The 26,641-nt window shown below is 38.2% G+C and overlaps 1 protein-coding gene across 1 annotated transcript; it reads right to left on the bottom strand.

The window, feature by feature from the left end:
- Positions 1-343: 343 nt before the first annotated feature.
- On the bottom strand, positions 344-7,866 carry LOC104928395 (alpha-synuclein). Its single transcript, XM_010742673.3, has 6 exons — positions 7,552-7,866; positions 6,971-7,137; positions 6,774-6,803; positions 5,174-5,316; positions 1,387-1,458; positions 344-1,079 (listed from the first exon to the last, which is right to left on the bottom strand). The coding sequence occupies exons 2-6, from the start codon at positions 7,089-7,091 to the stop codon at positions 1,062-1,064; spliced, it is 384 nt and encodes a 127-aa protein (XP_010740975.1). The 5' UTR covers positions 7,092-7,137; positions 7,552-7,866; the 3' UTR covers positions 344-1,061.
- Between the last annotated feature and the right edge of the window lie 18,775 nt (positions 7,867-26,641).

Here is a 26,641-nt window from a genome sequence, read left to right as displayed (position 1 = left end):
TTTTACAATTTCTAGCTTCTTGGGGATTTGGAGTTAATTTCGTATTTTTTTGTGCTTTTGCTTTTGTATGTGTTTTCTCAGCTGGGGCCACCTTATTTTAAACCATCAGTTATGCTTCTTTAGAGATTCATGCACATCATGGAATTCTTGTATTTCTTCCAAGTTATTTTGAATTGAGTGTTAGATAGTCACACGCGTATGTTTGCATATTTCTCTGGAGTGCATTTAGCTTTATCTATGATACATTATCAGATTTCTGCACAACACTGGTATCCTTCACACAGTTCTGTGTCTTCTTTTAATATGGGCTCTAAAATACATGAACAAAATGTAAACAACAACACTCTTTTTGCATATTTTATTCAACATTTAACTCCAAATAAATTCGTATAACAGCCGTTAAGCTAAGTAGTTTCACATGCTCTTGGTCTTCAAAAGTCCATTCAATATGAGATATATTTGTTATCGCAGAGATAACTTAAAAAATACAATATGAATGCACAGATAGCTCAGCACTTTATAGTCCACCGCAAATAACAGTGACAGTGTACAGACAAAAATAGAGAATATCATTACACTTCCATTTTAAACAGATCACTGTAAATTGTTCATTTATATAGAGACACTTAGGTGCTTGAAGTGGTAAAGTGTGGTATATTTTCATGTTTGAGTTATTGACATAGCCACACAGTTAGACATGTACACATAGACACATACACACACACACACACACACGCTCACACACACAGTGAACAGGTGGCACTCTCAGTGGTAGGGAATCACTGCGAATGACAGCTGGTCACAGATGACACACACCTGAAGCCCTTTTCGGGACTGATAAACATTATATACACACTCAAACTGTCTTTCTTTACAACATTACACATATACAGCTCTACAGACATATGTAACAACATAAACACACACACACACGCACGCACGCGCACACACAGGTGTTGGGCACAGACTCGGTAAAAGGACAAAAAACGAGGCACAACGGGACTTGGCAGAGCGACATGGAATGTATTTCGGTCATTGATCTTTGAAGCTCTCAATCCGTTTTACTCATCGGAGTCGTCCTGAGGGAGAAGAGGGACAAGAAGTGAGTGGTTTACTGTGATGTGATCATTTTAACCTTGAATGAAGCGCCAACACGCAGCATGATGTTTACACCGCAGGAACTGTCACAACACCCGTTAAAATGGTTCATTCATTACTCTGGCTGTTGTCACATTTATTAACAAGGTTTCACGTTAGAGATGTTGATTGGTTTTTATTAGTTAACAGGCTTTGGAGACAATTCAAACCGAAATGAATGCTATTTAGTCATTTTCAAATCATTTTGAAAGCCTCCATTAATATATAGAGTGGTTAGTGGAGTCTCACCTCTGTAGCATCAGCAGGCTCAGTGTCAACCGGTGACTCTGCCATGTTCTGTACTGGTGAGGCGTCATCACCCTGGAAAAAGACAAAAAGGAACTTTTTACTTTGAATATGATCCAGTTTGATGAGTTACTGTATGTTTAGTGTGAACACAGACATTATAAAAAAAGAAGGAAGATAAACAGAAGTGCTTAACAAAGTCATTTTTTGCGCTCAAACCAAACCATAACTCTGTTTTTTGTCACAGCTCTGTTTTGCAACAGTTATGAAAAGCACTGACCAATGACGTTGTCCTAGTGGTACGCCTCTTGGTGTCGTTCTGAAAGGCAGTTAGAAATGATGCGAGGCACAGAGAACTAATGAAGAGGGGAGGAGTGACGTCTCTTTTTAGCTGAAAAGGTGCCTTGATTGCACCGTGCCATTGAACTGACCTTCCTTAATGGGGAGCGGTCACACTGCGCAGACGTGTGCACGCGTGTATGTGTGCGCCGATGTGTGTGTGTGTGTATGTCTATGTGGGGCTGACATAACCTTAAACCAGTTATTGCACCTTCTCCTCCTGCTGTTGCATTTAACACCACCCATCAAGTCTCCATCTGTTCACCCAGCAGAGCCAGACAGACGTGCGCTCATGTAAACACATGCGCACACATTCATAAACACATACTTGAACTTCAATGCGCCAAAAACACCGCCTTGTCCTTGTACTGTGGTCAGATTCAACTTTAGCACCATAAGTTTTGTTGACTTTTAAGGACACATCAAACCTGAAATATCTTCATGATCTTCTGAAGCTAAATCAAAATAGTATCTCACGTACAGTCTGCGTTGTTTCAAAGCAATTTAGAGATACAGCAGCCCCTTTTTATTGTGTATCGCAGAAATGATCTGAGCTATTTCCTGTCATGTATCCTCCTCAGTTCCTCGCCACTCTACCCACCACTTTGCCTGCTCCTCTATCTCACTGTCATTTCCCGCTCCTTCTACCTTTCTGCCTTTTTTGTGTGTCTCCTGATATGAGTCACCGGCAGCTGATGAATTGCTGAAACAACTAGACGAGAGGAGATTAATCAGACTCAGCATCCCACCATCCTCGGTTTGCTGGTGTGTGTGTGTCAGACACAGGAGACAATCTCTGATGGGCCCTTTCAACCTGGCATCAATTTTTTAAATGAAATCAATATTAATGACGTTTAACGGCTGTGCCACCTGGGAACGACTGTTAAATGACAACAATCTGCTGCCCTCTGCATGTCAATCTCTTGCTGTGAATACCAAAATGGATTTATATATTTTCTTTACGTGTGTGTTTATTCTCAGTCAGTCAGTCCACTCTGCTTCTGTTTGTCCATCTGTTTGTCTGTTCTGCCCACCAGTTTTCGCTTGTCAGGTTTCCTCATAATGAGGCTGATCACATTCCAGGTGGAGCTCCATCAGTGTTTTATCCCTCAGGGTGAATACTGTGATTAGCTGTCTATCCGCCTTAATAACACAACTACCGAGGGAGGGGGAAAAAAAAGGATTCAACTGAAGGTTTGTGGGAAGCATCTTTTGATAATGAAATCAAACACACGGGATGAAAGCGGCGTACAGTTTTTGATTAGACACACCTTGATAAAAGAACTACATTTTGTTCAGATGTCAGTTGCTTCCATTGGTTTGCAAATAACTTGATCATTTCTTTGGTATCTTGACTGTTTATAGGGTACTTCTCAGCGATCACAGCCAATTAAAGCAGAGCTGAATGTGTGTGCACACGTGTGTGTGCTGTTATCTCTCGGTGTTTAAATTGTTGTTATTGATTCCCCCCGTGTAGCTTCGCTAATTAAGGGACGGGAGACTGAGCATCACAACAAACATTCAACAATGTTTGTGTTGCCCAGGGAAATATTTGATTGGCTTATCATATCCTGCTACTCACAGCAATGTTATGAGAAAGGAGGGTAATTACAGGCAAATTTACTCGTCCCTTCAGAATTACGTCCAATTTTAACACCTTATCAATTCAGGTATAAACCACGGAGAAGTGTAACTGCTTTGGTTTGACAACAAAAGAAGAACAGTGATAGCATTGTTTTTCAGTGTAAAAAAAGAAGAAGCAGAGCACAAACACGGGGGCCATCTGTTCCTTTTGTAAAGTTAGAGTTTCTGAACTAATCGGAGCTGGTGCAAAGTAAAAAGGAAAATGACGAGATTTCGGTTGGGTCTTATGCATGTTGTAATTAAAGGAACCCTGTGACGTTTTCTTGTTAACAAACAAAAGGTTGTTTACAATCAGCGTTTCTCACCAAAACACATTGTATGCATTATTGTGGATCAACAAATGTGTTGAATTCCCTTTTTTTTAAAGCCATTTATTTAAATATTACTAATGTTAATCAATATTTCTACTACCATATTTACTTGCGGTCTTCTTTTTAGTAAACTGATACACTTTTATGTGTATTGCTGCCATTAATTCTTAAACGAATTGAACGAATGAACGAATTCACAAACAAAACAGGGACTTACTTGTGAAAACATTGCTCATTAGCACTACTAGTGGTCAAAAACTCCACATGGTACCTTTAAAATACACTGCGATTTTTTCAGACACTACTATATGTAGAGTCTCAGAGGCTGTGAAAGGTAAAAGTCGATTTCATTGATGATTTTAGTACTCTATATTTTATTTCATTAGTTAAATGTTAAACCCTTTTTTAATTGTTTATTTATTTTTGGTTTGTCTAAAATCGGTTACATTTACTGTAAAGAACCAATGAAATTAAATAATTCATGTCCATAGCCACATATACATGCGCTATATATGAAAGGCTGGTTCAAATATTTTAATTTATCACATGCTGCACATTGCTTCAGATGTGAAATCTCAAAACACATGTGAATATATTAGTTAATAGGGAAAAGCCAAAATCAATATCAAAAACTTAAAAATATGAATAGACTTGAAAGGGTGCTCCACATTATTTTGTGAATTAATAAAAAGTTTGTTTTTTTGTAAGGCTATAAAAATACTGTAATCCTCCTAATCTTTTTTTTTTTTTTTAAACACTGGCCCAAAATACGTAAGACATGACCTCAGTGTCCTTGGCTCTTTCCGTATCTGCAAAAATCTATATGAACAGCTGTTAAAATCCTTGCTAGCGAGAAGGAGAAGGTAACATAGAAGGATTCAGACACATTCAGCAAAGAATAGAAACCCAGTGAAAAGGCGTAAAGAATCATTTTTCATATTTGACTTGTGGGGCGACTGTAAATTGTTTGCTCCGGTAAATTCCTCCTCCTCCTCCTCTGGACAAACGATGGCCAGACTGACTGATGAACAATGCAGGGATGCTAACAATAAGGGCTTTCATTTCAGAGAAGAAAGGCACACGGCAGACATGAGAAGCGATGACAAATGACTCAAGGTCAGGAGGCCATTTTGACACAGTGAAGAGTTGAGAGCTGGCAGCCACTGTCATGAAATGGAGGGATGTGCTGTGCTGCAAACTACTGTTTATAAAAGTGTGTTTAACAGTGCTGCCTATATATCTGTGTGGAAAGCTTTAAAGCCAGACTGAAATGAGAATTCTCACTTTTCATGTAAGGAAATATAAGCTACTATTTATTGCTACAGTTATTGTATATGTTTAAAGTATTTTTTGTATGTTGATACAACACGACATTGTACATTGTACTGTTACCAATTTAACATGTCTGCTCCGTTACAGCATCCAACATTCGGGAAGACCCATAAAATAATAATAATAATATCAGTTCAACTTTACATCAAAAGTATCTTTCTTACTTGTTTGGCTGGATCCTTCTTGACCAATCCAGTGGCAGCGACAATAGTGCCCGCACTCTCCACAGTTTTCTGGGCCACAGCGGTAACTCCGGTAACGACAGCGCCACCCACCTGAGACACTCCAGACACGGTTTTACCTGCAACTGTAGGGACCAAAGAAGAAGTGAGGCGGGTGTATATCTCTGTAGAGGCTCAACCTGTGGGGATTAATGTGTCGAAAAATAGAGAAACGTGAAACAGATCTCACAATAGTAGATTTCTAAGCTTTTCACAGTGATTGGAAGGACATGTACTGTGAGTGGAGTTAGTTTGACCTGATGGAGGTGCTAAAGGAACAAATATAAGTTCACCAATATATATAATACAGTAGGTTTTAACATATGGTGGTCACACAAACAGATGCATAAGGTGACTCACTGCTTGTTTCTGTGCGTTTGTTTTAGTTCCTATAAAGATTGTAATATTCCTTCTTTTAAAAGTCTCGTTTTATGAATAGTGCTGTTGAATATAGGATATTACATTACATTAAACACGAACTGCTTACTTCCTATTTATGCAACAGTGTTTTCAGACGTGGTGGAAGCTACAGCCAGCCTTACTGCACCTGAAAATCTAGTGGTTAAATGGTTTCTACCTGTAACGCCCTAGAGAATTATTTAAACAGGATCCTCTCCTATAGTTGAAAAACCTCAGGAACAGCCTAGAGCATTTTCCTTTCAAACACGTTTCACCACGCCTTTTATTGTTTGAACTATCCATTGCTGTGTCATTTGTTATCTTGAATATCAGTGCATCTGCTTTCACATGTGTTGCTTGTGACTTTTATGTAAACTTTGTTTGTGTGATTGACACGAAGATTGACCGAAAGACTTCTTGTTGAATTAAGGCTCGGTGCTTAATTGGGCCAAATGCTACTGTATTTTGATGTCTTGTTTAAGTGTTCTCTACTCTATACACAAAATGTGCTGCTTATTTATATCAGACTTTTGTTGAACTGGCCACAACTGGTGCGTATACATCCAGTATCATGGTGCAACAAGCCAAAAAGGTTGGGAACTGATGCTTTGCAACTTATTGTGATGGGGTCCAAGTAACAATTAATCAAAACTAAGCTGTACTTTACTATAGGACATTATCTCTGCCTATGTGTAGCAGATATTAGATCATAGGTCTAATGTAGGTCACTTGGTCCCACTCATTTGCCTTAATAAGACATTCTGTCATCATATTTCTCTCAAAGTCCCAGCTTGCAACACACCAACTTCCCTTCCCAACAATATAGCTACGACCCTGGGTTTCTTATTCAGCAGCATCCCTTGGCATCTCTGCTTGTTATGTATGAGAAATAGCAACGCCTGGCCCATGGGGAGTTAGACAGGTTGTGTTGAGTAAGACAGTGAAATAGGACACTTACTCCCTCTTACAGATCACCTGAGGCTCCAGGGAAACTACATTCCCTTATCCCCCCCCTGCTTTTTTTTTTTTTTTAGCTTTTATGACCAAATATCTACTAAAATATTGCTGTAATGTTATTAATGAGAAAAGCTGTACATTTACAAAAGGCTGGAAAAGATGGATTTTTATTAATATGTGGTGTTACCTGTTGTGACTCCATCCTTTGTTTTGGTACCTGAAAGGAAATTGCCAAAAATACATTACAGCAGCCCACAAATTATCAGAGTTGAGTATAATAATAATAATTATGATGATAATAATAATAAACCAACAACGTTTTAAAGCGTTGTGTCCATTTTTCTAGTAACATGACCATCAATGAAATTGATGCCCAGTACGCACCGACAAACATAACCCCATCTTTCGTCATCTCAGCTGCTCCAGTCACTCCCTGCTTGGTTTTCTCCGCCGCTGCCACGACCCCTTCCTTGGCTTTAGAGAAACCCTTGATGAACGTGTCCATGGCTGCTTGATTGGCTCCCAAATTAGGCGCACACACACACACACAGCTGTGAGGATGTCAAAACAGGCTTAAATGAGAAGACACTCCCGGATTGAAGCGCACGCTATTAAAACACACACACACGCACACACACACACACACGATGCCACCGCCCTACTTTTTTTCTTTCTTTCTCTCTGACAGGTTTGTCAAGCCAACATGACCGAACATGAAATATGTGTGCAGTTTCGTGTAAGCAGCCCTGCTGAAAATCCCACCTGTAGGAATTGGTTACAGCCCAACTGAGAAACCATGAATGGATTTACTATTAATTTGACTAGAACAGAGGAAACAGACCTCTCACATTGCCGTGCGATAAAAGAATACAAATAATAAAGTAGCCGAGAGTCTAAAATACATGATCCATGTATGTTTTTAGGTGAAAGAGAACTAGAAATGAAAGAGCCGTGTCTTTACGCACCTGTTCAACTTCCTCCAAGGCGACAATGTGATGAGTCTTCCGGGATGACAGAGGAGAGATTCCCCCAAAGAGAACAGGAAAACCGGTTTAGCTATTGTTTCCAAACTACAACTACTCTGAAACCGACGTGTGCAGCGGTGTTTTACAAACAGATAGACAGACAGAGAGAGAGAGAGGTAGACAGACGCTCCACAGGTTTGACAGACGCCTCCTAAGCCTCGGTGATGGAGAAGAAGGAGAGCGATTAAACCCCGTGATGCTGATGCGAGAGAAGAGATGCTCTGCTGTCTGTATGTCTGTAACACACACACACACACACACACACACACACACAAAGATTACGTAGCTCTCTCTGTGTACGTGGGTTGTCCACAGCGTGTAGGTGCAGCAGGCTCTTTAAAATCATCAGTTGGCTGAATGCATCTACGGCCAAACTACTAATTAGTGGCAGGATAATTATGCAAGATAACACTACTGGGCTGCTCAGTGTTCCCACATGAGTTGATGTTAACTACAGCTGCACAGCAGGTCCGTGTGGATTTTTTTTCTTTTTTTGGTTTTTGATTTGTATGGTGAACTTGAAAACACGTTCAAAGTGGCTTTCAGTAAACTGGATTTTTACAGTTTTTAGTTTATCCTAAGTTTATGATAAAAAAAAAAAACTCTTGTCATAGAATGGTACCACTTTTTTTAATGAGACATTTTTCTAGAAAGGTTGTGTAAGTTTTTGTAGCTATTAAAATAATAATCTAAAATTAAAAATCTAAAATCTATTTATTTATATCAGAGTTGATAAATAAAAGCCTTTATATAAGACTTACATATTTATAACTGCAGAATGTATGCTGTATTAAGGTGTGAGAACCCCTATGAGCCTTTATCAATAGATTACAAACATGCATAGCTTTCTTTATCACAAAGAAAGAAAACTCAAAACTCAAATTTTGTTTATTTATTAAAACACCTTTCATACAAACACGAGCTCAAAGAGCTAGACTAGATTAGACTAGATGGATTAAACAAAAAAACAAAATAGATAAATCACAGTCTGGCAACCTCAAATGAATAATGGGTTTCAATCATAATGTTCATGAGTTGTTAATAAATGCATTTTGAAAACCATTAGCTCCAACCTATAAGCCTTTCATGAAGAGTTCCCTCTTGTAACGTGGCCCTCATAACAAATATAAATGTCAGACATTGCTAAAATTCTACTTGGTTATGAATAATACTACTAATAATGCCAAATATGATACTACTACATACTGCTATTTTTCTGATGATACATAAGTCAAACTTAGGCATGACCTTTTATTCTGGGTCATGTGTTCTTGAAGTCACTTCCTTTCCATGTCTCATTTCACCCCGTCATCATGTGTCCAACAGTTCCAGTCTATTTGGAGTCATTGTGCGTAACACAGCTTTAACCAGCTGCAGTGCATGCAAACAGTGGCAAAATGGCAACGCAGACACTTACTGAAATTCATCAGCAGTGGTGGTGGAACAATGGACAAAGCAAATTTATGGCAAATTTATTTGTATAGCAAATTGTATATACATTCAGAGTGCTATGTGTAATGCATGAAAGACAAGACAACAATAACACAGTATAGAGTGTTTTGCAATTCATCTTCAAACAAATCAGACTCATGAATAATATATCAGTTAATAATTCTTATTAATGCTACTACTCCACATGATACATTATACTTTTAAATGTTTCTATAATAACCTCTAATAATGCAATTACATACAGCATCCATTCATTTTCTAGAATATATATCAGTGTCCAAGATCTGCAATGTGTGTAGCCAATTTGTACTATACATATTATGTTGTATATACTACATTTTTCAACAACCTAATAAAAACAAGATCTTTGACATTTCGGGCAAAAAGTACACAGATCTCTTGTGTCTTATGCCTGTCCACCTAAGCTGCACATGAAACAGATTACATTCTGAAAACATAGCTCTGACTTTTATAACGATGATATTAAGACTGTTGTGGTTTACATGGGAAAAAAAAGAGGAAAACTTAATTACGTGAACAGAACGTACATGATTAAAGTTACTAGAAAACTAAAGAAGAACTGTGGACAGACAACTAGGAGTGAAATACTTTTCCTGTCCAGAGTTAGAGATAGCCCTCTTGAGCAGAATTTTAAAAAATGTGTCTAATCATGACAAACTGCAATCCAGCAAAACAACCCAAGAAAGTTTCAGTGCTGAGAGTGAGACAGAATTTTCCTTTTCAAACCAATCTCCAAATATGACTGATTATATTCTTTCACTGGTTAAGTACATAAGCCTTACTGAATATCCAATCCTACCCTATTGTTAGACAACAACGTTGTATGATCAATATTTTTGCGTTCACTTCTCTTGCACTTTCCACAAGTCCTGTGTATAGCAAATAGAGTTAGGCAACCCTCCCATTTACAACTTGATGTAAATGGTTAGGTGTGGAAACATCAAAAGGATACTGGGCTGGTGGAGCAGGTGCTGCAGAGAGACTTAGTCTTATTGTGATGCTTAAATGATGTGTCACTCCTTTCAAATTCTGGGTTCCAGTTTCATCCTTACATCGGAGTACATTTACAAAGTCTTCTGTATAAAGTGCTGTATTTGTGTGATAAATGGCTTCAGGGATGATGATATTTGTTTTTTCAGTCCACAACTTTGGTCCCAAATGAAATATCGCAACAAGTATTGAATGGATTGCCTTTATATTTCCACAGACATTCACGGTGCCCAGAGGAATCCTAAGCCAGAGTCACTATGATGGACTCTCAAACTAGATGACAGCTGATTTTCTATCCTTGTTAGCAGTTCACTTTAGCGTTAATAATCTGTCTTGTCTGGTGAAGAATCCCTATTTATTAATTTTCAGTGAGACACAAATCCTGTTGCATTTGACTCTTTCTAACACTACTGGAAAGGCAAAGAGTGCAACCCGCTGAGTGCTGAAACAAATACATCACTTGTATATTATTATTATATATTATTATTTGAGAGACTAGGACTCAGTCTTCCTGAATGTTACCCATTGAACTCGGTGCTGAAGCTGGCATCATCCTCTCAAGAAACCAGATGGCCTCAACACTTTCCCTACACCAAGTTTCTAGTAATGTCCTCTCCCCACTCAGAGACTCAGTCCCTGCCAAAGTCTGTTGCTATGTTTTCTTCCTGTGAATCATTACCCGCCAGGAATATCCACAGAAAATTTCACTGGCAATCTGGCCAGAAGTTGCCAAGACATTGGTTGGACAAACAGGTAATTCTTGACTGACTTACATCATTGCCATTTGGTACCAAAGCTGGGCAGTTTATCAATACAAGCAATGATGAGAGGGATATAAAAGCAACTGAAAAATGTATGACAAGGTATGCAGTCTGTGGTACCATACATGAGGTAATGTATGTTGAGTTTACAACACTGAAGTCAAATATTATTTATCTTTAGGAAGACAGAAATAGTTACACTGTCTGTGTTTGTACTTTTAACACCAGTCACTTATTTTAAATGGTTTGGATTAGACAGTAAGATAAACATATTTATCATGTTATGAGCTTGAGTTGATAACTATGGAAAATGTTCAATGTGCAATAGATTGTATGTACTGCACATTGCACAGTGACGCACTTTATATGTAGGGCTATTTTAAGCATCTATTGATTTCCTATTTGTAGCTTGGTATGTTGCAGTGTTCCTGATATGTTTTATCTTTAGCCTTTAAGCTTACACTGACTAAACACATACAAAAATATATTCAAATAATTACCAACATAATGAAGATAAGAGGAAATCAGTTAAACAGATGACTAAATGACAAGAAAACAGCACATGATCAGAGCGAGGTTGCAAAACGTATAGGTAAGCCCTGTGTTTAAACATTTTACATTTCTCACCACCGCATGAAGATACAGTATGTATCACATGGCCGAGTCCTGCTTCACTGTGCTGTCAATCACATGCTAGAGAGCAGAGCCATTATAACACCATGTCATTTATCACTAGCTACAGGGGACAGGCCATGTTCATTACTGTCTGGGCTAGTGAGCCCCAGGCTCAGTACGATGCAGCAGCAACACAACAGCCCACAGGCTCAATTAAAGGACCAGGTGGAATCCACAATAATATCAATGTAAAGAGACAGAGACCGAAAGGAACAAATGTTCACACAAATATCATTTGGAAATGATGAGCTTTAATAAGATCTAATGTTTTTTTAAATTCAGACATACAGTACCGAAGTGACCGTTACTCACAGACACACATATTACTGACACTGTAAAACATGAACTCATCGTCTGTAGTCTCAACTGGTAATTCCCAACCTCCTTTCTTTGTCAGACTTAATATACCTCCACAGTCTTCATCAACTTCACCTGTCATGTTCCAAATGTGTTGATTATAATTGATTTTGAACTCAGTACTTTTTTGGTAGATAGTGGATGTTACAATACTTCTATATTCTTTTTTGTTTAGTTTGACATCATCTATCCATTAGATTTAGCGAACAATTCTGCATTATTCAACCAATATCCATTACTCCTAACTCTCATGTATTGCAATTCTTGTTCTGGTGTTACTGTATAGATTTTAAATAAAAAAGAAAAAATCGAATTATAATTTCTGTTCTATGAATTGAGCAGCTGCACAATCTTTCCACATATTTCCTAGTGAACAGCGAAGAAGTCTAACCTTGATATCTTTGATCTAGTTTTTACATTTTGTTTGCATTCATCTGTAGCATTTTTCACACATTTATCCATTTTTAGGTCAGGAAGAGCAGGGCAGTGCCACTAAAGCAATATAATTTATCTCACTGTCAGCTGGACTCAACTTCAGATCATTAGGGTAGACTCATTTTCTTCAATATGCTCTAACACCATAAATCATTTTTATGATAAAAAATGATTTTTTTATTTTTTTACTGTAGTCATTGAACAGTGGTTGAAAGTAGTAGATCACATTCATTGGACAGGCTAGCTAGATGTATGAATGTGAATGCTGCAAAGTCAGTCGATAATGAGCATGCTGCTGCTCACAATGAGCCCACTTGAAAAAATCAATTCAAAGTTTTAATTAATGAAAATCCTGCTTATGTTTTGTTTGGAAGACAAAATGATTGTAAACCACACAAACTGACCCATTTATTTATTTTGTTCCTCTTTATGTAATCCTCTCTAAATGACTACCCTCAATGAATCATCACTGAGGCAGATAACACAGCATGAGTCATAATTTTGATTTATTTATTTCTTTTGAAAATTCAGAATGACTTGATAGAAGTCGTGCTTTAATGAAGGCTTCGCCATCGTTTGTACATCAGCATTTAGGTTTTGAAATCTGTGACAAGTGAACACAGTGCTATCAGGACATTGCAGTGTGCGCACGGCGAGAGGAAGACATAGTCTGGTGCTGCGCTGTGACCAGTGAGGCATAAATAGGCTTACATGGATAAAGACACATCAAAACCTCAGTATGACTGTGCAGCTCTGCCCTGCTGTCACCAGCGGTCACACAGTAATTGGTGTGTCTGTATCTATATCGTTTTCTCTTTTTCTTTTTCCATGCATGCATTTGGCTTTATGGCTTTATGTGTGTGGGAGTGCGCACGGAGATCCAAACCAGATTGTTGCTGATGAAAAACTTCACAGTGAAACTCTGATTTCTTTCTTTTTTCTTTTTTTTTTCTCAGTCTGGCCTCGTTAAAGATGAGCTGACTGAGATCTAAAGTTACAAAAATACTCATTATATCTGAATATATCTATTTCATTAAAATAACTATAATACTTAATAAAATAAGAATACTACTATACTATACTATATTGCTATTAATGATGGGAGAAGAACGTGAATAATGAGACAATGTCAGGTGTATATCTGACTACCTTTTAATTGCATTACTAGGTATTGTCAGGTGTTTCATGATATGAATTTATTTCATGTGATGCAGTGCCATCTACTGTGGGATGTCTGCTATAGCTGTCTGAACTCAACGACCCGGACAAGAGAAAAAAAAAACAGATATATTAAAAGCCATCGATCACTCAGATGCAGAAAGACGTTACTCTGTCTGCATTTGAATTGCCTCAGAAGTCACATTGTCAGCTGATTTATGATGGCCTCGGAGGGGTGAAGCGAGCCTTAGACATTTCAGAAAGTGCCTTCTCAAGACTTTTAGAAATCAATGAATTCGATGAACATGCTTGTCTTTCCTGTATCGTTCTGTTTTCAACAAAAACAACATCATTTCAGCCATATCGTCAGATTTACCCTTTGAAAACCTAAGAAAGTACTTAGCACGTCAGGCATCTTCAGTTATGTAAACCGTCACTTTGTGTTATTAGTTACTTAGTTTTGATTGTCCAAATTAAATAGCACCTTCCCTTATCTAGGATATGGATTGATGTGTTTAAGAATAAACACTTTCCCCCCTCAACCTTATCACAACAACATATTTCCTATTTTCTTTTGGTGGCACATCCATCCCAGTAATGTCTTACAAACACTCACTCTTGCTGAATTTGCCTGGGCACTGTCCATGTTTTGAATCATCAGGCACTTGGCAGACCGTGCAGAAGATATGACTGGTTAGTTAGTCACTTCTTAGGCGTTGGCAGATGTTTCAATTTGAACGTGGGTGCAGCAGTGAGAGGTGAAAAGGTGAGCATCTGGATAGTCTCTGTGCTTTTACCATGTATTGTATGTAATGTAACATAGTATGTAATTATCATTGTCCAAGGGATGATTGTCAATTGTCACTGATGTATTTATAGCCCTCTGTTGCATTCAAACATGGTTTTGGGCTTCATTCACGACCAAATATGTTTAAACTTTGACTCTAATTTACAGTAAGAACAATGCTATTCCCCAAATTTCAGTATTATAGGAACCCAGTATTTACAAAAATACAGTAGTATTTCTCAGCAATTAGTTTTCATTTTCTAAATAGGAATATACCAATAAGAACCAGGACATATTTGCATATAGCAGCTCATTCATACAAAATGACATTGGGCTTTGTTGTGTTGGCATCCTTCCTTATCCGAATCAAACTTCTGATGATATGAGATCTTGATGTTATTTTGAGCTATAGTCACGCTATAGCCAAGTATTTCTTAATTTATTTTCTGTGAGTCATACAGGATACAGTTAGTTGGTTTAATACATTTCTTTCTCTATATAATCGTTTTTAGGGAGTGACCCCAGTGACTAAGTTAATTACCCTGGTGGGGTGATACCTCACAAAGCAACCCTTACCTTACGCAATACCTCTTCAAATCAGTTCTTTCCTCTCCCACCCAACAGTGGTTTCAGACATTCTGGTTTCACGAGTGAAAATCTCATGCAGTTATTCTTTGATCCATATGGTATCACTTTACCAGTTTTATTGTTACAATTCCCAGGAATAATCCTGACGATCCCCACCTGGACGTAGCCTCATAGATTTTGTTGGCTCCGTATACCACACGTGTAAGATGCCTGCGTTTTTATGACTTTGACCCACTTTTCTTTATGAGGTGAAACTGAAATCTGTCAGATTCAAAGTCTGACATTTGTTTCATGATGCATTAAACTTTCCTTGTAACATGGCATGACCAAACTGTATACAGAAATATTGTCACTAGATGGCACCACAAGACACTAAAACAGTGTCACATAGCTGAGTAGTGTCCCATATGTACACATAACATAAGGCATCTGGCACACATTCATGATTAGTTTTGACAGAAAGAAGAAGAAAAACTATATGAGAGCAGGAGATTGAGGTGTAATATTTCTTTAATAGATCTTGGGAGAGATGAGTGAATTGTCCACAATCACCTTAAGATTGCTAGCAGCCTAACCAGGTGTTCATTAAATCTATCAGGCATTTAACTAGAAATGATAAATGTCCATACCTTAACCTCAGCCTCTCAACGGAGGCAAGGTAAGTAGAGATTCTGGTAGAGAGAGAAACAGGGAAAGAAGCTATAACAGAAATCTCTAAAATCTAGGAAAGAAAGACGGATCCTCAGGTACAGCAAGTGGAAATCTGTTGCTTCACAACTGAGAGTCTTAACTAAGCAATAATGAGTGTGTGTAAAACGAAAAAGATGATCAAATTAATGTGGAAATATTACCATTTTTACATAAAGTCATGAAAGAATGATAACATAACTTACCAACTATATAACTGATAGAAAAATGTTGACTTCTCTTGCCTTGCCTTGGCCCAAACTAAAAAGAATTCAACAAGCAAAAATGTATTATGTTAAATATGCTTGTTTTCACTGAACACATTTCTCAAACTTAATTCTCTTACATAACACTACATTTAGTGAAAGCATTCGTAGTATCATGCCCTCTGAGATGATAGTTGGTAACATGAAAACATCTTCGTATCCAGGGAGCTACTAGATCGGGATTGGGAAGCTTTGTTATACCAGTCCTTCGTCAGTGAGGACTTTCATTGTACATCTGATTAGTTTCTTTCAGGGGTCGTTTCCGATCTCCAGCACATACTGGTAACTATTCAGTGCATCTGTTAAAATCCAAACACAAAACTTGAAGAACCTGCAAAACCTCTGGATGACTCATCTGAATACCCACTCGGGAAAACAGGGACTGTTTGAGGTCAGATTGAAGTGATAGCTCCAACTCAAAGCTGAGTTTAATCTAATCTGCTCTGAATGCGAAAGCATGAAATGTGATATCTTACCTTAAATGCCTTATTTTTGTTATACTAGTTTGTCATTGTTCAGATGAGATCTTACTTCTGTGTTAAAGGTGCACTAAGCACTCATTTTAGCCTTGTAGCAGCAGGTTTCTGTGGATGGCAATGTTGGTTGACATTTTGACATTTTGTACAGACAACTATGTTGAAAGCTACTGACCTGGTGATCTCCTAACCTTTTCCCATGTGCAGCCATGAAGTAGTGAAATATCGTAGGCATACAGACGTCTATGGTGTGTAGAGAATTACTTTGATTGAAGAAAGCTTAAAACTAAATGAACTGGCACACCCATTTTGTATAGACAAGTATCTGTAACTGTGACCTTTCATCTAGCACCACCATGACATAGATCAGAATTTTATTTTGTCATTTGTGCTAAAAAGACGGTAAACATTACCATTGCTAAACATCAGCATGTTTAACTGTGAAAATAGCATGTTGATGTTGGCTAAGCATGTATGTCTAATGTTAATCAGGTTACTCATAATGACAACCACAGAGAATTATACCCAGTATGTCTACAGGGCATGCAACTGTATGCTAAAACCTGTGCATACATGTCAGCATTTTGTTTACTGCTTGCTGCTCTGTCACAGAAGCTACAATAATCAATGCCATTTTACAGAGTCTGTGGCATATAGACTTTTCTAGCTGCAGCATGAAGATGATTTCAGCAATAGACACACTACCTGCTCAACTCAAAACAGCAGACAGACAAAGTTAGTGACTAGCTGGTACATAGCATTAAGCAACTTAAGAGCTAGATATTTACATTAAACTGACGCTTTTATTCAAAGCAACTTACAGGGAGCAATTTGGGGCTCAGTATCTTGCCCAAGGATATTTTGACGGAAGATTGGATCGAACCACAGATCATCTAATTGGGGAACAACCTGCTCCACCTCCTGAGCCACTGATACCCTCAGGAGTTGATATTTCCCCCAGGAGTTGATGGAGATGAGAGTTAAGGAACTACATTTGCTATGCAAATACTTTGTGGCCAGAAAGACAACTTAAGTTAAAAGCTAACCGTGTCTGCTGGATGTGTAATTAAGCAAGGATTTGCTAATATCTTAGCCATGTTAACTTTATGTGGTAACAGTATGTCAATATTAAGCTATCCAGCTTTTCCCGTTGCCCCAAGTGGCCAAAAATGTGTTTAAATTTTAGTAACTGCAAATTGTTTCCCTTCAGAGATACAAAGAAAGATCCACACTATGTAAAATGTCATTGAAAGTGACTCAAATCAGATATTGTGTTTCATGGAAAACCCTCATCGGTATAATTCTTTCTTTTCTTCTCCCTCTGCAACAAATGTTTCTGGGTTTAATTTTACCATTAACTTACTTAAATTGAAAGTGAAAATAACCCCCACACATTTGCCTTAAATGAGAGCAAAAGCTCTCCACGAAATGACGGCCTGTGCTACAGCTTAGGAGGCTCCAGGACAATCTGGACACTTAGTGACCAATAATCCATATGTATTAGCTGTCTTCATGGCTGACACAGCAGACTGTCTTGAGTTATGAAAATAATTCAGTCGCACACTGTGACTATCAAATATGTTTTTCTTTTCTCAGTCCACAATGATAGGTTCAAAGGGAAGTCGTGGTATTCCAGACTGAAGAGGACCAGCTTGATGGATGGTTGACTGTTCAGTATATACAGCTGGGATCGCAATGCTGTTGTTTTGTGGAGCTCAGCAACGTGGATCAAGAGGACAACCTCAAAGACTTAATTAGTTAAGGATGTCTTCTTCAAAACATTTCCATTAAAGAGGAGAGAATACAAAGAAAGAGAGGATAGAAGAAGGAGATATCAAGTTCAAGTTCAGAGATGAGCCCGAGACAACATCTTGAATTTTTTTTAAATCCAAAGCATGTGAAGATTCCGTTGACTTTAGGTATGCAGGGAAAAAACAAATCCAACTTTTCCCTGGGTTGACCAATTGAATTACCCTCACCTGGAGATTTGTTTGGCTGCCAAGCGCTTCACAATGTTCACTCTCAAACTTTAACTTGACAGTGCATTCATCAGATATTCATTAACCACCTGTTGCAGGTTCTTTATCTTCGCTTTTGATTTCTGGCTATGAAATCGACAAGGCACTCGGTTACAGTTACGATTGAAACCAAATGAAACCATTTGAAACCCATAATCATGCTGGGCCTAGCACCAGGCACATATGAAAACACACACATTTTCCTGTGGAATTGGATCTGTGTAGTGCTACAGGAAGGCCTATATGGTTCTGTGCCATGTATTCGTGGTTTCCAATACAAATCTCTGGCAGGCAAAAAGGCATTTTCACTTTGGCCTGCTGCTCTACAGCATCACTCACTGTTTCATAACAACATGCTTCACTTGTTTTCTCAACATAACCCAGCAACAGTGAAACCAGGACCTAAGGCAAGACATATCTAACACTCAATCTGTGATGTAAAACCATTACAAACGCAGCAGGAGCTTAATTTCAACTGTAATGATCTAATTTACAATGTTAATTGTTCAGTTTTGAATAGAAATTATGACCAAAAAAACTCCTTAAGGTTAACACAATATGCAGAACATCTGCCTTGGCCGCAGACTGTATACGTTTACGTCGAAAGATGAGGTGCTACAGCCGCTGACACCCAATTCATGATATCATATAAAGTGTGTGTGGATGTGTTTGTGTGTGTGTGTGCTAGTGTTGCTGTTGGAGGGGATCCAGGCATGCAGATGGCCCTGGTTTGTGTTTGCACTGAACGGCTGCAAGCCTCTCGCCTCCCTAGTGACCATGACAAACCATGTGCTCACACACACACACACACACACACATGCACACATATACACACTAAGGACCATGAACATTGACTTTTCAGAAAACTCTTAAGTCTTACAAAGTAGTTTTTCCTCATAAACTATTAGTTCAATGCAGATGTCATGTTGATACACTGTTTATATCTACAGTACAAGCCCACTGTGATGTTTTGCACGTCATAGCAGTTGTGACGTCTTTTTAGGTGTGTCTGTGTATATATCTAAGGATCGTGTTCTATTTCTGTCTAAAGTTTTCATGGGAGCTAACAGGTAAGAAGTAGTTAGAGTAGGTCTACCTGTTTTCACCTGTACGCTCACTGGCTGGCAGCCACTACTATAGCAACAACAATAACAATACGGCAGGAAAGCCTTTTGGACTTCCTGGGACATCCTCTGGTATGCAAGTCTGGGCCAATGTTTGTCTATTCAGGAATGTTGCCTGGGTGACTGAGGCCATAAAGAGGGAAACCCCTTATCTGCTGACGTTGTTGTTCAACCGTTGTCACGGTTCAAAGGCTGCTTAGGTAGAGACGAAGAAAAAAAAAAAAGACACACAGACGCACACCTTAAAGGTTGGTATATATACAGTATGTGTCACCATGGTGATACTGTTTGGGTGGAGCGTACACTCCACAGGGCATGAATGGTTGCAAAGCGGAGACAGAGAAAAGAGAAAAAGGGCGTCCCTTGGCTTCGAGTCAGAACTGGTAGACTTACACTTTCTAGCAGGAACTCCAAAGACGTAGATTCATGAATGAGCTACAAACCATAGGCTTGTTTATGTTTTTGAGAGACAAGGGAGGGTTGGATTTTTTTTAAAACCTCGCTCAGAATGTGGAATGCGATTGTGACACAGTTTTCTCTCCGTTGGGTTGTGCAAGCGTTGTTTGTGAATCTGTCGATGACTTCAGATCTCGCCTCTGTTTTAAAATGGAGATTTGGTTGTGACGCAAAGAAATAAATTTCAGCCTTTATGGGCTTACAAGAAATATGTGTCAGAATGGGCTAACCTAGGACGCCATTAAATAGTGTGATATCTTTATTTGTGATCCACAAACACTGTTTTGTATGGTTCTGTATTTTCCCACCTTCTACTTGCCTATACAAAGTTACATGAATGTACACAAGGTTACACGAATGGATGTATAGCATAGTCAATCTTTATTCTTCATGGACTGCAGGCATTGCACAGCAAAATAGCACATTTTACCAGATATAAAAGTTGTTTACGCTGAGTGGTGTATTTCCAATACACTGCAGGGAACAGAAGGTGATTAGAAAACTTAAAAGAGTCATGGCTAGATATCAAAATACATGAAACATCTTTATTCACACATGTCAGATGACGCAACCTTCACAGATGGTGCAGTCTGTGTCAGTGCTCTGATGGCTCTTAAGACGGCACTTTCAAAACTGATCATAAGTGTCTGCCTCTTCAGTTGACGATGTTGGCTTGATGAATCTTAAACATGAATGTTTCTGCTCACATCCTCAGTAGCTTGTGGGAATTCTGAAAAATATGCTTATTCATTTGGTTTGATCTTGTACATCTGAGAAATTTCAAGATGGGAATTTCCAGACAAGAGTGCACCAAGGCCACATTTTTGATCTGAGAATAAAGCGGCAAAGTCAGCATTGCTAGGTCTCAGATTAGCAAGAAAACAGTCATGCAAATATAATTAACTTGAAAAAATCATTTTAGTTGGATTTCTCCCAGAGAAGTTTACTAAAGTCTTTCTTTTTCTTTTTATCCAGAGATTTGAGGAGCGCCCCGATAAGATTTAGATGTCTCCTCTGTTCTCCATCATCTTATGAAATAAGAAAAAAATCTTTAATGCTTGTGTTTCACTCTGTAACATCACCTTACTTTCTCCTACGTGCCAAACGGAGCATTAGACAGGCATCATAGACCACTATGTGTTCATTAAAAAAACAATATCCCTGCCAGGATTAATAATTTAATGCTTTACTCTCAAATTGAATCAAATGTTAGATCGGCTGGACTTACATCACTCTGCAGTCTTGGAATAAAAAGACGACCAGAGGATGACTTGATTTTATTATTTGTCTGCAGCTGCTGTGTTCCATTTTCATTATCAAAACGAGCATATTTCTCCTATCAGTGCATCAAAAAAGAATTCACAATCAGACAAAAGGCCTGTTCGCTGTTTGCTGTGATGTTACAATAGTTGGCTGACCAATAGTTGTTGTGGGTTGGAATATCACTGTCATGTAATGTCATAGCTCTCCTTAACATTTTCTTCTTTATCTGGATTCCCATTAGCTTTCACAAAGTAGTTGTAGTCCTCCAGAGGGTCCCACAGCAAAAATTTTAATTCACAAGTGGATGAAGTGACTACCTTTTAAAGGATAGACAAAGAAAAACAAAGACAATATGATCACAAATAATCAAAAAAGGAAATCAATATATATATAACAGCAATTCCCACACTAATATGTGAGCTTCATTTGTTTTTGTGACCTTTTGAAAGAAAACTTTTGTTCGTTGCAGATTTGAGGCAGAAGATGCTCTATAGAACTTTGAGAACGTTTTACTGCACTGCCTAAAACCCTAAAACCTAATAGAAGACGACACAGACACAAGCACAGCAGCGGATTAACACAGCTGCAGGGGTGAGACATTTTTGCAGAGTGTGAACTATGAGTCATCCAGCTCTGAACATAAATTTTTATGTTTTTTCACTGATGTGATCTTTGATTTGCATGTAGTAGTTGTGATGATTTATATCTTCGCTGATTTCTTTATGTTTTTTTTTATTTATTGAAATCCATTTTCTCTTATTTGTTTAACACACATTGGTGTTTTCTTTATTGCTTCCCTGAAGGGATGTGTAAACATTTACTTATGAATCATTAGTGATGATAAACCTAAGCTCAGCTAAACCATTGATCAATATTACACCATGTCTTCCTATGGAGTCCTCAGGAAGATACCCCTGTTGGACAGCCAAATACATCAAGTGACCTTTCCTTTGATAAACAACATTTAAGGATGCAAAGACACTTAATCAATTTGGATAATGTTAATATATGCGTTGAAATATTAATTAGGGATGATCTACCTCCTATGAGGAGAAGCTCGTTAAAAACATAATCCCCTGAGCATCCAGCCAGCAGAAAAAGATCAGACGGGGGTGTTTATGCTGAGGTTGACCTGCTGAATTAAAGATCAACAAAAAAATCAAATTTACCCTTAAATGAGCATCAATGATTTATGCACAAGTCCTACATTTAAAAACAAGGACTTGTTTAATAAAGTTATTTTTACATGGACACTGACCTCAGAGGTGACTGTGACTGAAATTTTTACTTTGTTGTTAATTTCTGCTCTAAACACAATAACTTCTATCACCAGATGTATTTGTTACATTACTTTTCTACAAGTGAGCAAAACTAGAGTATCAAGACCCCTTTTAGGTTGGGGACATGGACCAACAGACAAAAGGAAAGAAGCAATGAATACGATTTTTTAATTTATTTATTTATTTTTGAAGATGTGCAGATAAAAACTCGTTGCGATTTATTTGTCCAAACAAGTCCAACTGGTTCCTTAAAGCAGCAATGAACAATGAAACCCGGGAACACAGGTGTAAATGCTTTTCTATAACCTCCACACCCTTGTATGCAGCCGTTGTTTCTATTAAGACACACACAGAACGTAACAAAAGCATTTTCACATTTTCCATGATGACAGTGAGCAGATACAAACCTTTTTAATGTTTATTTCTGTTAAACGTTAAAGAGAATGACACACAGCACATGAGAAGATTAATACCACACCCATTTCTATGCTTATGGAGCAGGAACAACAGTTCAGCTTAGCTTAGCTAAGCTTAGTTTATCTTTATTTTAGCTTAGCTTAGCATACAGACTGGAAGTAGGGTGAAACAGCTAGCTTGATTCTTTTCAGATTTCAAGGTTGTCATTTATTTCTTCAATAATGAAATGCATGAGTTTTAGAGTTACTTGTGTATTGGTTTTTAATTTATTTCAAAGTTTTCTTTATATAATACAATATCCTCACATCCACATTTTTCCAACTTTATTTCTGAGAGATCAGGGATACTTTGGGCATTTCTGCTTATTTAGATCAGTGTTTTCAAACCTGGTCCTAATTAAATGTGGCTCGTTATCAGGCCACTGCAGAGCTTGATGACGAGCTGATCATTTGAATCAGGTGTGCTGGAGGAGGAAACATCTAAAACATGCAGGGCAGTGTTCCCCAAGGACCAGGATTGAAAAACACTGATTTATATAGTTACAGAGGGAGGAAAGATAAGGAAAGGGAAAGACAAAGCAGTGTTCGATTCCAGCACATGCGTGGGTCTGCTGCAGTAAGAACGCAGCATCAGGTTTTATCCATCATTTTGGCATGGATGATTTGAAATATTACAAAATCCTTGAGTCTTGTGGTAGCAAATTCAAAACACCTGTTGGATTTTGTAATAAAATGTGGTGCTATGAATTTATCCAAAATTGACCCAGTACCCACAGGTGAATTGATTTAAGTTAGAGGCTATGAAAATACTTTCCTTCCTTTCTCTTTTCCCTGTAATCTCTAACTTTCATCCACCATTAACAATGCACAAAACAGAATTTCACGCACTGTGACTGGATGTTTCTTGTTCAAATCCACCTTGTGAGTTACAGTTAACTTCCCCGACAAGGTTTGTCTGTACAGGTCTGTATCTTTGACTTCTTTTTGTTAAAGACACAGATAATTTCTATGATTCATGATGATGATTCAGCCGCTGGATTTTTCACGTTCATCCAAAACTGTAGAACTGCTCCAACGGTGAGTCATGTAATATCGTCCATTGGAAAAATGAATGGGGCTCCTCACACTTTGCAACTCTATACTTAACACACAGGCATCAGAGTCAGTGTTCCCATTGCGTTCGACAAGAAAGCAAATAAGCATTACAATGATTTGTAATGAAACATTTAAGACTTTCAAGAAATTTAACCAAGATATCGTGATTATTTTGTTAAACCCTCCTCAATCTCAGCTACCATCTAATAATTTAGTGTCCAGGGGAAATAGCCAATGTCTTGGGGCTCCTGGTATAGCCGAGCCAAGACTTCCTCTGCAGTCTTATTAGGAACTTGATACATGTGAATTGTGAGAAAGATAAGATTTTGGCGAATGTCTAATATTTGCATATGAATACAGATCAAGGTTTTAATAGGCAAAAAAAAAAGGTTGTAATACGATAACCCCTGGGTTCCAAGATTGCATTTCAGCCAATGCGATTCTTTATCACAGAAGAAGTTTCCACCCCGAGTAAAATGGAGGACGGCCCCTTTAACATAGACTGAGTTGAACTTCAGCTTCACACACCTTGACCTAACTTTGTCTCTTTAATGACCCCACTCATGTTCTCTCTCTCTGTACTTCTAGTGTTACAGGACTGACTAACATTATGGTGGATGCTCTGCTGGCCTCAGGTCACAGATGGTTGACAATTACAGCTCTCATTGTGTTTCCTACAGTTTTTGTACAGTATCTCCCCCCTGGCCTTGTCCTTTATATCCCAGCTTCCCAGCCGCCTTCTGCCCCCTTAATCAAAGCAGAGTAAGATTTAGAGAGGAGGTAAACACTCTGGTTTTATGATTGGGCCCCTTCTTACAGCGTGGCCTGTATAATTGAAAAGCCCTCGTTGACTATTTTAAGACACTAGTGGGAACAGACTCCCATGTGTGTGCTATGGCTGGGAATGGGGCTCTCTCTTTTTCTCTTGTGTTCACTGATTGCTAAACAAGTATGGTGTCTTTGGCTTGTCCTCCGTATGATTACCGTATTGTATTGAATATACAGGAAATATACAAACAAAAGCTTAAAACAAATATGTATTGTCTTACCACGACAATGATCTGTCACAGTGTGTGACAAAATAAGAAACGCTGAATTTCACAATTAAGAAAAGCTGCACTGTCATAACTGGCTGTGTGTTTTTTGAACAGGTTTTTTACTCAGGCCATCTGTTCTTCACACCGCTCTACAATCCCCGACTGCCAACATCCCGCAAACCAAAATTAACGTTGTTTCACTGTGAGTAAAAAAGTTTAAACAAACAGAAATATCAGCAGTCAGCGTCTTCTTTCTGCCTCTAAATCGGCCATAATAGACTCTTTGTTCAGCTAAAATTATAAACTCTTATTTTGGACGTTGTATGCATGTGTCAACTGGTGCCTTGTGCGTCATCATGAAAAATGCTTTGTACCTATGATTTTAACTTCTATAAAGAGAGAAACATGTTCTCAAAAAAGTCACAAACTATTATTTAAGTTCATCACACTTAAAAACTAACTAACAAATAAGGAGAGCAAAGAGACCACACCAAACAGAAATTGCATGTGAGGACATCCATCCTTTTACAAAACTTATTACGTTGCCAAATCACTCTCAAGGTGAAGTGAGGTTGTCTAACCGCATGTAGTGGCAGATTGTTTCTTAACCTGAAATGCCCTGAGCTTGTTACAAGAATGAAGATGAGTTTAGATATAGAAAGAGCTGGCAGCGATCCAAAGTCACTGAAAATAGAACTGACATCTGACATAAACATTGTGAATGACACAGAGAGGAAGCACCTTTAATAACAAAGAAGAGTTCGTGTCAGCTGTGTGTGGCTGTACTTCAGCGCAGCAGGGCTTTGAGCTAAATGCATATAACATCAGCACGTTGACATGCTCACACAGGCAATGTTAATGTGCCGATGCTAAAAAGATGTAATGTTTAGCTTCTTAGTGTGTTTGCATGCTTTCATTTGCTAATTAACAATAAACACAAAGTGCAGCTGAGGCTGAGGGGAATGTCATTAGTTTTATATGTATTTAGCAAGCGTAAACCTCTGTGGCTGTGAAAAACTGCAACTCCTCAAACAACCACTTGAGGCTGGCTACAGAACAAATCAATCTCCATATGCTCCCATGTTAAAATGTCCAACTTCACAGCAGAAGTAAATATATTTACAACCTGGTACAAAAAACAGTTCTGGTCTCTAAAACTAATTTCCCCGTTCATAACAACTGTACCAAGGCTAAATCTTTGTTTAAGTCACCTGTTCAAATTATATTAAGGCTTAAAGTTCTGAAGAATTAAGAGTGATTTGACTTTGACTTGACGCTTTTTTGATTATATGGGAGCCAACAGTGGCAGAACTGCCAATATAGCAGCAGCGGTACCACCGTGTTGAAGCTACAATAGTTCTATAGGTAATATCCAGGATACAACGTTTATGTTTATGTATGTTTATGTTTGTACTGTCTATATATTTAGTCATAAAGTATTGGACAACTGAAAATGTGACTTGATGATGGTGCTAGATTAAAAGCTAAGGGTTCACCAAAATTACAATTCATCCTCAGGGTACATTCAAAAATTTCATTACGATCCAACCTTCTGGAAACCATGAACGTATGTATATAGCAGTCCATCAATGGTTGTTGAGATATCTCAGTCTGGACCAAAGTGGTAGAAGAGAATGACATTGCAATTCTTAGAGCTATGCTGCAACCAAAATACAAGTATATTCATA

The sequence above is a fragment of the Larimichthys crocea genome, chromosome IX, assembly GCF_000972845.2.
Source record: "Larimichthys crocea isolate SSNF chromosome IX, L_crocea_2.0, whole genome shotgun sequence".
Lineage (NCBI taxonomy): Eukaryota > Metazoa > Chordata > Actinopteri > Sciaenidae > Larimichthys > Larimichthys crocea.
This window is presented reverse-complemented; position numbering and strand designations above follow the sequence as displayed.